The sequence below is a fragment of the Gouania willdenowi genome, chromosome 21 (assembly GCF_900634775.1).
Source record: "Gouania willdenowi chromosome 21, fGouWil2.1, whole genome shotgun sequence".
Taxonomy (NCBI): Eukaryota; Metazoa; Chordata; class Actinopteri; order Blenniiformes; family Gobiesocidae; genus Gouania; species Gouania willdenowi.
In genome coordinates this window covers 2,258,723-2,271,885 of record NC_041064.1, presented here as the reverse complement: position 1 = coordinate 2,271,885, position 13,163 = coordinate 2,258,723, and the positions used below count along the sequence as shown (strand labels likewise).

General features: G+C 37.8%; 1 protein-coding gene across 1 annotated transcript in view; it reads left to right on the top strand.

Annotated features, from left to right (window-relative positions):
* LOC114455064 (tomoregulin-2-like) overlaps positions 1 to 13,163 on the top strand; it is a 50,225-nt gene that overhangs the window by 12,409 nt on the left and 24,653 nt on the right. Inside the window, exon 2 of the mRNA XM_028436072.1 lies at positions 1,469 to 1,578. Within this exon, the coding sequence (XP_028291873.1) occupies positions 1,469 to 1,578 (110 nt within the window). The remainder of the gene's footprint in view (positions 1 to 1,468; positions 1,579 to 13,163) is intronic.

Below are 13,163 nucleotides of genomic sequence, written 5' to 3'. Positions count from 1 at the left end.
TCAGACGTGGGCTCGGCCTCTGCAGGACAAAGTTGTTCACAAACCTTTTCAAAATAAAGGTCCCAGAGAGCGGGGACCCCCACTGTAGCTGAAGGTGGTTGAACACAGACATGAACATTGAAGAACAGTCATGTGGAGACAGGACCATCTATAAGGGGGAATAAAGGAGAGATTTTTGGGGTCCATCCATAAAGTCATTAAAATGATGGTCCATTGTTCTATGAATCTGTGATAACCACATTTATTTATTCATCTGAATAATATCCACTGTTATCCAGGAACGTTTATTATTATTATTATTATAGTCATCTTAAAGATGGAAATCATGGTTTTATTCACTAATAAAATGGTTCAAAGTGACCAAAAAAAACAACAATTTGGTTCAAAGTTGCTAAAATTTGTTTGAACTTGGAAATAATGGCCATTGCAAATGGTGAATGTGCTTAAATTGGCAAAATAAATCATGAAATATGATGAAAAGAGGTTAAAAGTGACATTTGGTGGAAAAGTGGTGGAATGGGAGACATGTAGCAAAAATACAATAAAAGGAGCAAAAATATGGCAAGAAAAAGTGATGAAAATATGTTAAAATATGGTGAGTTTGGTGGAATTGCAGAAAAATTGTAAAAATAGGCTCAAATATTCTTAATCTCTTGAAGGCATCTCGTGACCCCAAATGTGGTCCTGACCCCAAGGTTGAGAACTCCTGGTGTAATTGTGGTGCCAAAACGCACCAACTCACTAAACACACACACACACACACACACAGTCTGCAGTAGCACAGACTCGCTCTGGTTTAACGACCAAATAAAAACATGCTCTTTGTTTCTCCTCGTGCACGTTTTAAGATGTGCTTCATCATGGTGACATCTGAGGACAAGGTCTGCATGATTATTATTACGCTCTTTTTAAAACGGCACAGTGTGTGATCAAAGCGTCTACGACAGGTGTCAAACTCATTCTAGTTCAGACCCAAATATGGACCAGTTTGATCTCAATCCGGACGCAGATTTTAGGTTTCGGAAAAAGAATCTTATCATCAATTGTGCCCGAGTTTTGAATTTTAGTCCCTGCTGGATCTTCACTTCAAAAATTCTTGACTTTGTAACCAAATGTTGTGTAATTTCAAGGAATTTTGTGAAATTGTTTGTGAGAAATTGCAAGATTTGTGGTAAAAATCAGAGTTCTTTCCACAATTTACTATTAAAATTGACTGCATTCATGTGATATTAACAAAGTAAATCAGCAAAATATTGTAGAGTCATTAAATTGGTGAATTTGAGATTTCTACATTTGGATTATTTGGTAATTTACACAATAATTCATGTTTTCTCTGTCATTTTTACTGTCTCCTGCGGGCCGAATGGATGCTCTAAATGGCCGGATTTGGCCCCCGGGCCTTGAGTTTGATACAGGTGGTCTATGGTGTTTTGTTCTCGTCACTGATTGGCTCTCGTTGCTCCTGCAGGTTTTGATGACCGTGACACTGACCTGTTCCTGTGCGACACCAACACGTGTAAGTTTGACGGGGAGTGTCTACGGATCGGGAACATGGTGACGTGCATCTGTGACTTTAAGGTAAGAACAAAGAGTCACGTTTACAGTTGTAGAGTTATAAAGTTAGAGCCAAAAGCTTTGCTACAGTAAACACTGTGTTTGTATTGATCCATTTCAAAACTCTTTGGTTGGAAAAATAAAGTACAAAAGAAAAGAAGAAATCTCATGTTTTTGTGGAAACTTTGTTGTTTCAAAGTCAATTTGGAGATTTTAGAAACCACAACTGGTTCTTCTGGAAAAAATGGCATTAACTTTGTCATATTTCATAATAAAAGCCTGTAAACATTGCTGTTGGATGAATTGATGCAGTTTCAGAGTTGTTTATAATGATATATTGTGTCATCGTCAGTTTTTGTCCCTTTGGAAGAGTTGAACAGTGAACGTTTGGGTTAAACTGTAAGGCTAGCGCTTCAGATGCTAAAGCTAGAATGCTACGTGAAAGTACAAAAGAGCGTGTGCTGAACAGTTACTGCAGGTATGAATGACAGATGGTAACAGTCCTCAACTGGTGGGTCGGGACCCAAAAAATGGGTTGAAAACTCAATTTCTATAAGTTACAAGCTTTAATCTAAGTGTAAAGAGTACTTTTGTGCATTTTTTTTTTCTAGATTCTTTTTTATTTTGCAGTACTTTTAATATATATTAAAAAATTCCAAGGCACGACTTTTGCTTAATATTTTATTATGTCTACCAATTTATGACACAAAGAAACATTACGTTTCCTTTATAAAAGGTCAGTTATTTTTTATTATATTATTAGGGATGCAAAGACCGTGATTTACTCACTAACTTCAGCCACCAGAGTGTGTCAGCGCACTGTTTAAGGGAGAGTAAATGTCTCTTGGGAGAGCTCTTCTTCTCTGCTTCATTGTCTACTACCAAACCACAGAGTTGGAACTGTCGCCCCCTGTGGTAACAGAATTTTTTTTGGCTCACAACTGTTTTTATTCTCTCTCAGTAAACAAGAGGTTTACATCGACATCTTTAACTTTTGCTGATTATTTAGATCAAAGAAAAACAGCACAAATAGTTATTGTGACTGAAAAACCTACTATATGATCTATAAATCAGGCTGAATGTTTCACTCCAATAGAAAACAATGGGATGTTTACAGGCAGTGGGGCCATGTGACATCATCAATCACATGATTTAAAGATGGAGGAACACAGGCTCTAAAACTGTAAAGTAGATATGGCACAAAATAATGTGTTTTGTTAGGCATAGATCTACTAATAAGTACATTTAGACATCAGAGAAATGTAGCTTCATTTTGCTAATTTAAAGAGCATCAATGTTGTAAAAAAAAAAACCAGTTCCACCTTCTTTTTCTAACCTCAGATAAATAAAATGATGAGGATCAGGAGCTCATGTTCTCATCCGTTATCAGCGCTAGCAGCCTCTCTACAGGCTGACACCCCATTGGTCGATGGCTTTTATCTCACTTTCCTTCCTCGTCCCTGGGAACCAACGTTAACAGAGTCTTATAAATAAATGACATTACTGCTTCATCCCTCTTCTGGAGATCTGGCACTGATGGCACCACCGCCGTGCATCCAGGTCACAACACGTCTCCGTTAGCAGAAGGTCAGCGTGAGGAGTTTCCCTCACTTTGAGCCTTTTTGTCGACATAAACGTGACCTTCGCCTTCACACATCGAAACGATCGCTCACTTCTAATTAACTTCACACAAACAGCTCTGAGATGACGTCGCCCCCACCGGGGGGGGGGGGGGGGGGGGCAGTGTAATTCCTCTTCTTGGACGGGTTTCTTTTGTTCACGTCCAATCCATCAGCGTGTGCGCATGTTCTCGCACACAAACGCAGCCAAAGAGAGAGAGTTCATAGAGAGAGACAAGCACGAGGCTCTGTGTAAAGGAAGTCAGCTTCACTAGGAGATGGAATCAATGGACGCCATTCATCACCAACATGCTTTAGATCCGCCTCGCGCTCACTTTGCCTTCGTTAACCACAGTCAAACACACACTTGAGTCACTTTCTCTGTGAGCCAACACCACTGCACTGACTAATAATCACACGTTTCCCTATTATTCATCACACGATGGCTGCTGGTTGCCAGGTTGGATTTACTTAAAGTCAACACAACACGAGTCCCAGAGGGGCCGATGATTGAAGCTGACGGACGTGCGCTCACTTTGTGACATCACACCAAACCAAAGCTGGAAACCCTAGAACCATTCCTCATGGCTCTGTTTATCCAGCACAGAAAAGGAATCTGATTACATTCTTGGAGCGTTCTCTCACCAGAACGTTCACCCACAGGGTAGTTATAGGAGTTTACTTCAGTTGTTTTCCTTTCTTTTAGAAACTTGAGAGGAAACCGTATGTCTAGTGTCGTTCTTTCACTCTCACATGATTCTTCAGTAGTATTAATACATAGATTAGGTTGTGGGTTCTATTACAAACATGACATGATCACATGCTGTACCTTACACTGTTTCCTATCCTATTGATAAAGACATTATCTGTGTTCTAAATGTCACGGTTACAAGTTACTTTTAAATTCTGAATGAAGTCAAGTCACACATTTCAAAACAACAGACATTGACCAAAGTGTTGTACAGATGTTACAAAATGTACAAACAAAGAACTAAAAAATGCCAGTTTTCAGTCTGGTTTAAAAGCCACAGTATATAAATGGGTTTTTAAACGAGTTTTAAAAGTATCAACAGTCCTGATAAGGAGGTGTAATGTGTTTCAAAGTCTAGGACCAACTACAGAGAAGGTCCCATCTCCTATAGTTTTCAGTCTAGACCATAGAACAACCAGGAGCAGCTGGTCAGCAGACCTCAGTGAACCATTCAAAGATCAGAAACATACGAGGGTGCCAACCCATGTAATGCCTTAAAAACAAACTGTGACATCTTAAAATCAGTTCTCAGACGAACCAGGAGCCAATGAAGAGAAGCTAAAACAGGCTCTGGTGGTTAGCACGTAGCAGTTCAGGGACCAACTGAAGCCAGAACAGCAGGCACTCATAGACCCCTGAGTAGAGACTGGTACAGTAGTCCATCATAGACCCCTGAGTAAAGACTGGTACAGTAGTCCATCATAGACCCCTGAGTAGAGACTGGTACAGTAGTCCATCATAGACCCCTGAGTAGAGACTGGTACAGTAGTCCATCATAGACCTCTGAGTAGAGACTGGTACAGTAGTCCATCATAGACCCCTGAGTAAAGACTGGTACAGTAGTCCATCATAGACCCCTGAGTAGAGACTGGTACAGTAGTCCATCACAGACCCCTGAGTAGAGACTGGTACAGTAGTCCATCATAGGGTCCTGAGTAGAGACTGGTACAGTAGTCCATCATAGACCTCTGAGTAGAGACTGGTACAGTAGTCCATCATAGGGTCCTGAGTAGAGACTGGTACAGTAGTCCATCATAGACCCCTGAGTAAAGACTGGTACAGTAGTCCATCATTGTTTTATTGTGACTTTCAGTAGCTGTGTTTCATCACAGTTTCAATAATGTATCATTGTGATATGAACGTACCCTGCCATGTTTTCTCAGAGAGAAGTGGTCATGTGACCAGGTACGTTAAGTTCTGTGACATGTAATTGTGTAAAAAGTGTTTCTATAGAGCTTTAACCACACATTTCAATATGGAAACGTCTGAAAAAAATATTTGAGATATTTAGATTTTGAAAATTTCCAATACCAATGGTAATGATGTGAAAACATCAGAAATGTCAGGATGTCAGTTGGGCGGAGATTTTGAGACAAACACAATAATGTTTTCTAAGTGGAATAAATGTCAACAACATGTTTGTCCTGTTCAATCAGACATTGTTTTATATTTTATACTGATGTTAAAATCATCAACGTTCCACAGGCTCAGGTGCTGCTGACATTAGCGTTTGATGCAGATCTCAGTTCATGTTCTCACTTTCATTTCTCCTCCTGTTAATCGGCGGCCGTGTGAACGTACTGGGACTGAGCAGTGTGTGTGTGTGTGTGTGTGTGTTTAGATGCTGGCCAGTTTAAACGCTGTGAGGTGTAAAAGCTGAGAAATGAAAGGAAAAGCATTAAAAAGAACGACGGAGGTGAAGTGGTGACCTCATGTCAGGGCTCCTCGTTCTACTAAAGTGAATTAGTTTTTCTCACTTTTCAGAACGTGTTGGACTCACTGACAGCAGGTTTTAATAGGATTTATATTATAAGTCCACCTGTGGAAGCTCTACTACCAACCAACCCCTAACACCACAGGGATTTCTGTACTTTCCCCCCTAACTGCTGGGCCAGATACCATCAAAATGTCACTATTTGTTACTTTACAAAGGTGGTTAAATTAGGGTCATCCAAACGCAGCCAGTGAACGCTTCATTACGACATTGTCCAAAGCAGAGCAGATGTTTAACAGAAACACACAGGCTGCTCCATTTAAAATGTAGCAGATGTATGAATAAAAAAGACTAAACGTGGATAAAAACATTAGGCAAAAACTTGCACATTTTTATTCTATTCAATCCAGCGTCACTTATTCTCTTTTAGAAAAACCTCCACTGAGTGGCCTTCACTACGGTTCCTTTCTCTTTTAATTACACGCTTCTTTTTTACTGAAGTACTTGTCATTGATTGGTGGTTAACTGTGTGTGTGTGTGTGCGTGACCATATTTTGACGTTCTATAAAGAGGACACTTGGGTCGACCTCTTCAAGTACTCAATGTTTTCTTGAATCTACTTTGTAACGGCAAAATACAATATAGTAGATAAATGAATAAATATTTATTGTCCAAAAGGTTTGTAAATGTATTTCTTTCTTTAAAACAAAGACTTTTATTATGCATTATTACAATCTCATATAAACCTTCTTAAAATCTCTCAGTAAATGAAACAATGACAAACAACTCCTCACAGAAATGAACAAAGAATCTTAAATAATCATTAAAGATACACTTCAATAAATAAGTGTGAAAGTTTACGTCACATGGTCCCATGCTGACTCTGAGCTTTATTCTGTCTGTTGTCATGGAGACGGGAGGTGATGAGGTCGAGACCAGATGATGGAAAATGTATCTTAACTTCCTACATTTTAGGTTTATCCCAGTGTCTCCTTAGTTTCCAAATCCCTCTCTGAACCTCCATGGATGTTTTATCATCCAGGATCATCATCATGATGATATTTTTAAAAATTAATTCCACCAGTATTTGGTCTTTTTCAGTACATCTTGGACTTTAGTCTCTCTCCTCTTTTCCTCGTGTCTGACGATTTCATCAAAACAAAGCGGCATCTTTAAATATTTTCTGTTTTCAAATAAAATCTGCTTCTATTTGTGTGATATTTGAATGTTTGCGGGGAAACTAGGATGATGTTTTAATCTCACCACACACAACGTTTTATAAAAATGATCTTGCATCATGTTGTCCACCTCAGACTGATGTAGACGTGTAATTTATGTGTCGTTGACGTTTCATTAAAGAGTTATTGATGCTGGAAGTCTGAATCTGTGAATATCTGCCAACTTTACCCAACAATGTTATGGTCCAAATAGCATCCAGACAAATTAGTGACTGGGCGGAGTTTTGCTCCCAGTCCGGACATAAAAAGAAGCAACACATAAATCATATTCCTGGTGAATTGAAACGTTATTAATACATAAATAAATCAAAACCCAAAAAAAGGATGTTACGTAAAACATGCACATATATGTGGAACCAGAGGTGGTGTAATGATTCTACTGGTGTTCCTCATTTCTTGTGATCAACTTCCATGTGTGTTGACGGTTGCTGTTAGCGGTATTTATAACGTACAAAATAAACATTTTTCTGTCCTGAAAAAAAGCTGTAATTGTTTTTGCAAAAGTGTCAAATGGTAGAAGTTCTAACATCTATTGTTCCTCACACCAGCCTCACAGTTAATAGTCAGTCACCAGATTATCTGGATACTATTTAGATTGTAACACCGCGAAAAAACATAAATGTGAGCAGCTTTTTACGAGCTAAAACATCCACAGACTGAATGAAAACATGAAATAAATCCTAAACAGTCTTATTGTGTGAGGAGACCTGGTCCAGGACCTGGGGAGGGAAACCAGGTGTCGTCGACTTCAGAACAAGTTTATTTCATTTTTTTTTAAAACCCAGAAAAACACTGCTGATCTGGTTTTTGGTTTTTCCGTATTTCTGTTTTGGATTTAAATCAGTGAAACAAAAATAACCATTGGTTATTTTAATTTGGTTTTAATAACCAAAGAACGACGGGCACACGGATTCACCACACACAGACAGATTTACACAATAACATTCTGTGGCTGACGACGACAGTGACACACTGTATGCTAACCGTGGAGGAGCTAGCATAGAGCTAGCCTAGAGCTAGCTCAGAGGAACCTGACGTTAGTCTGATCCTAGATTTGATTAGTTAACTTAATCTGTGTCATAGTTGGAGATGACGGTGTGTTCTTCTTCTGGTTTTTTATCACATGAGCTGACGCAGTTTTAGCGAGTAGAGAAGAAGAAAAAGGCAAAAATGGCAAGAATTTAGATTTTTCTTTATCATTAATCAATGATAACATGATCCAGACATTTTTGCCTACAAAAACTGAATTTAAAATCAGTTTGTGACATTATGAAATCCCTAAGTAGCTATTAGCTCTTTTGCTAGCATAGATGCTAATTACAAAGCTACACGTCTTTAATCCTGTACCTTTTCATGGTTTCGTGTTCTCCGCTGCTACGATCAATAACGTGCTGACAGAGAAAAAAAGGAAGGCCCGTGTTTCCCAAAACGACATCACTTCCTCTGTTGTTTTGATGTTATTTACAAGCTTGTTCGACGAGATTTAACTCAGCTATAGAAATGGAGACCAATTCCTTCAGGTGCATCAAGCACATGTTTGCGTGCTTGTTCCTCTCTTGTAAACATGCTCAACTGAGCAGTGGAAACGTCCCAAATGGGAACGTTTCGTTTCCCTCTCCCAGCATCTCCACATCATTCAAGTCACTACATTTTCTATTGAATTTGGTGGATTTGAACATTTTGGATCTTCTGCCCAACGACCTTCAGGATCATGAAAATATTTGATGATTTCCTTTTAGAATCTCTGTTAGACACAGACAAAGTTTACTGTAAAGGTGGGCAACTGGGGGTCTCGGGCACCACTTGTGGCCCTCGGGCTAATTTTGTATGGACCCCAAAAGTAAATATACAAAATCACAATCACACGAAAACCACACTAAATGACAAAATTTTTACACAAGATGATTACAAAAATAACAAAATACACAAAATGATAACAAAAACACACAGAATTAAAAATATACTAAATAAAGTGTTTGTGTTAAATGAGTTATTTTTGTTTTTGTGCATTCATAAAATGTAAGGCGTACTACAGCTTTAAGATTGTTTTTATCGTTCTAAAGGAACGGCACAGAAACTAAGTAAGAAAAGACACCGAAAACACACAAAATGAGAAATATACTGCATGACACCAAATACACTAAATGATTAACAAAAACACAATGACAGAAAAATACACAAAAATGATTACAAAGCTATAGACAAATAATAAAATAACAATTATACAAAATGACAACAGAGACACAAATGAGAAAAATGCTGAAAAAGACAACAAACACAGCAAATACAATATACAGTATGTATTGACTTTAAAAAGAAACATAAAACATAAGAGAAACACTCAAAATGAGAGAAAAATATACTAAATGACACCAAAAAAACAAACAAAACAACAATAGAAACACACAATGACAGAAAAATACACAAGATGACTACACAGCTACACACAAATAACAAATATACGAAACGACAACAAAGTCACAAGCAACAAAAACTCTCAAAATTAGAAAAAAGTTAATGTAACACACAAACAATACCAACACACATAATGACACAAAGCGACAATAACATACAAAACAACAGGAAAAACAAACAAAAATACAAAAAATATTAATATTAATGCTCAGTTTGGTTATTCTAAATGCAAACATGAATGTTGATAACGTGACCCTGAAATCAGATACAATAGTGCTCATAATTTTCTCTAATATGTCAGTGAATAACAATGTTAACAATGAATATTAACTTCCTGAAACTGAAATAGTTAGTGTACCTGACTCAGAATATAGCCTCACCTACATGTTTTTAAGACGAAATCACACATTTTCACCATTAAACAGGTGGTTACATGTGTAGCAAGTATTTGAAAATGAAGAACAAACAAACCGTCAAATGTTCTAGAATCCCAGTAATTACAAGAAATTTGGGAAAGCCAATAAAATAGAAATAAACCTAAACTTAGTATACAGGACCTACAGATGTTAGCAGGCCTCCAATTGTCCTTGATCATGGAAAAAAGATGGATTTATTAAGTCCCCACTGTTGGACCATTAAATGTTTATCTATGCTTCTGTAGATATGATGTGTTTGAGACTCTCGTCGACAGCGACGCAATAATTATCATTTTTTTTTCTGTGAGTTTCAGAGAATCTATGAAATACAAATTAGACTTGTTGATTTCTCATTTAAATAATGTAACAGGACAGCAGGAGCAAACGTTTTATATTCATCTACGTTCCCTGGATTCATTTCAATGCTTTGCTTTGAACAGATTAAAAAGATGTATTCCACACACACACACACACACACACACACGCACACACACACACACACACACACACACACACACACACGGTCCAAAATGCTGCATTTCATCCACAAAAAGCTTTCACAAAGATTAAAATAAATCAAATTAGATGCAGAATAACAACCCACTCCACAGCCCACAGTTTCCTTTTCTAACTTTGTTCCCGTGTCGTTCCTTTAGAACGATGAATAACCTTCTTAAAGCTATAGTACGCCTTACATTCTATCTGCAGAAGATAACCTTTATGAATGCACAAAACCAACAATAACTCATTGAAGACAAACGTTGTTTCTTATTGTCTGAGGAGTCAGAAAAAGTGCTGCTGTTGTGCAAAGCGATGCTAAAGCTCAGAGGAACCATGTCAGGGTGATAAATGTGTGGACAGCCAAGTGTCAGCCACTCTGTGGGAAAGTGACACAACTCCTCTCCCATGACGCCTCGCCATGTTTATGCTACTGGTCAAATATTGGAAACGAAGGAGAAACAGGGGGGTCGGAGAGGAAAGGGTGAGACACGGGGGGGTCAGAGGGGTTACGTTCAGAAGGAGAAGAAGAAGAGGAGAGGAGAGACTGATGGAGGTGTCTGAGTGGAGCTTCTGCTCTTCAACTGTCTGCTGTAGTCGTCTCTTGGTTAGAACTTCTCTACAGCTCCAGTCCCTGTGGATTCTACCAGGAACCGTCTCTGCAGACGTTCTTCTACAATAGTTAGTGACAGAGTCATGGAGGGGCTGATGTCCAACACTATTTCACTTTAAAAGCCTGTGAACATCCTCACAAACTTACTCCACCACACACCCAACAGATATAATGCAGGAGTTCTCAACTGTTCAACCATTTCAGCCCATTTTTGCTCATTTTTACCCTTTTTTCTGCAACAACACCAAACTTGCCATATTTTAACCTCTTTTCTTGCCATATTTTTGCTCCTTTTGATGTATTTTTGCTACATTAATTCCATTTCTCACACTTCTACATCACATTTCAGTACCTTTTCTACACATTTTTCCACTTTCCAGACATGTTCAGCACTTATAAACCCTTTCCACCACTTTTCCTCCTAATGTCACATATGTTGACCCATTATTGTCACTTTTAACCTCTTTGCACAATATTTCATGATTATTTTTGTAGAGATGTAACGATTAATCGTAAGGCAGTTAAAAATTGATTCATAGGTATCATTGTTCACATTAATACTGTAAATGATTATTTACTCCTTTAGCACCGAAATAATATCTTTAATATTACGTGAATATCTGTAAAAGTCACATTTTTCTATTAGCTCTGTCTGTTAGCGTTGCATCTCTTCTTCACTGCTAGAATAATTACATGCCAACTGACCACTGGGTTACCAGCGCCCTCTGCTGGTCCAAACAAATATCTGACGTAACTACAATGCAATGACTGTTTTTTTTAAAGTCCAATTGTTAAGGTACAAAATATATTTTCAGTTGCACTTTTAAAAAGAAAAATAAACTATTATGCAGTTTTGCATTGTTTACTATAGAACCAGAATTTAAATTAATAGGCTTCTTCTTCATTTGTATTATTCCTTTATTTATTTTATTCAAGATTTATTTTTTGTTAAATTGCGTTGTTTTGAATAGTTTATCAAGGGATTATTTTGACAATGAAAAATAAAAGGAAAATAGTACAGTATTTTCTAGTTTTTTGTCCTAAAAAAAATAAAGGAGAATATTTCAGTCATCATTTGTCTACAGTCCCATTTTGTAAAATAAATCATGAGAGAATCATATTGTGAACCCAGTATTGTGAATCGAATCGTATCGGGAGTTGAGTGAATTGTTACATCCCTATATTTTTGCCAATTTAACCACATTCACGATTTGTCCTGAGTCATGCCCATTATTTGCCAGTTTAAGCTAATTGTTCCTTCTTTTCAAATGACATTACCCTTCATTGGCCACATTTACATGGGAGCTTTAATTTCTCTTTAAAGAAGAATACAAGTTACCTAGTTTACAACTGACCTTGTAAACACTTAATTCCTAATGGTAATGTATTTCCGAATTAAGCTAAAATTCGAATTAAGTGGCTGGTTTATTCCGATTTTAATTCCGAATTAAATAATTCCTCTATCTTGTATACACTTAATTCCGCTTTAAGTTAATTCCGGTCATTCTGCGCATGCGCAATGATGCGTTGGTGATGACATGGTGATGGCCGCCTGGACTAGAGCTGAGACTATTTATTTAATAAGACATGGATATGATGAAATAAGTGGATGGACTGAAGCATAAACACCACCTTTTCCACTATTTTTGGTCAGTTTGAACCCATTTTATTAGTGATTAAAACAAGGATTTCCATCTCTAAGATGACTATATACTATGGATGATGCTCAGAAACTTCTTCCTTCTTCATTCGTTCTTTTACAACATTGAACAATGTTTTGACGGTTCTTCCCGCCCATGCCGTGTGCTCTGCGTCATCTCCCACACTTCCTGTTTTTTATTCTGAACCGAGCTCGCATTGTGTTCACGGTGCTCTAATCGCTCTAGACTTTTTTTTTGCATTTTAACTGCTCTAGGGTCCGTTGGTGGGAACGCACTTTTAGGAATAATTTACTTAAATTTTATGATTATTTTTAGATCTTTTGTGCACAAACTAACTGAAAATCCTAAAACAATAAAGCACAGATCTGAATAAAATAGAACCACCAACAGAAATGATTCTTCCTTTACAAGGTTAGCTCAATCAAAGCAGAGTGTCTCAATTCCACGTGTTACTGGTTTTTTCCCCATCAGTGTTGCTGTCTGTCTGTCTGTCTGTCTGTCTGTCTGTCTGTCTGATCAAAACTGAGCCTTTTGTTAAGTTAAAGTAGATGATAGTAAAATATGAGCCTGGAGGTTTGTAGAGAATATATGCAGAGTAGAAGCAAATGCAATGAGTGCGGGCGATCTGTGTGTGTGTGTGTGTGTGTGTGTGCGTGCGTGCGTGTCCGTCCTCTGAGGCGAGCC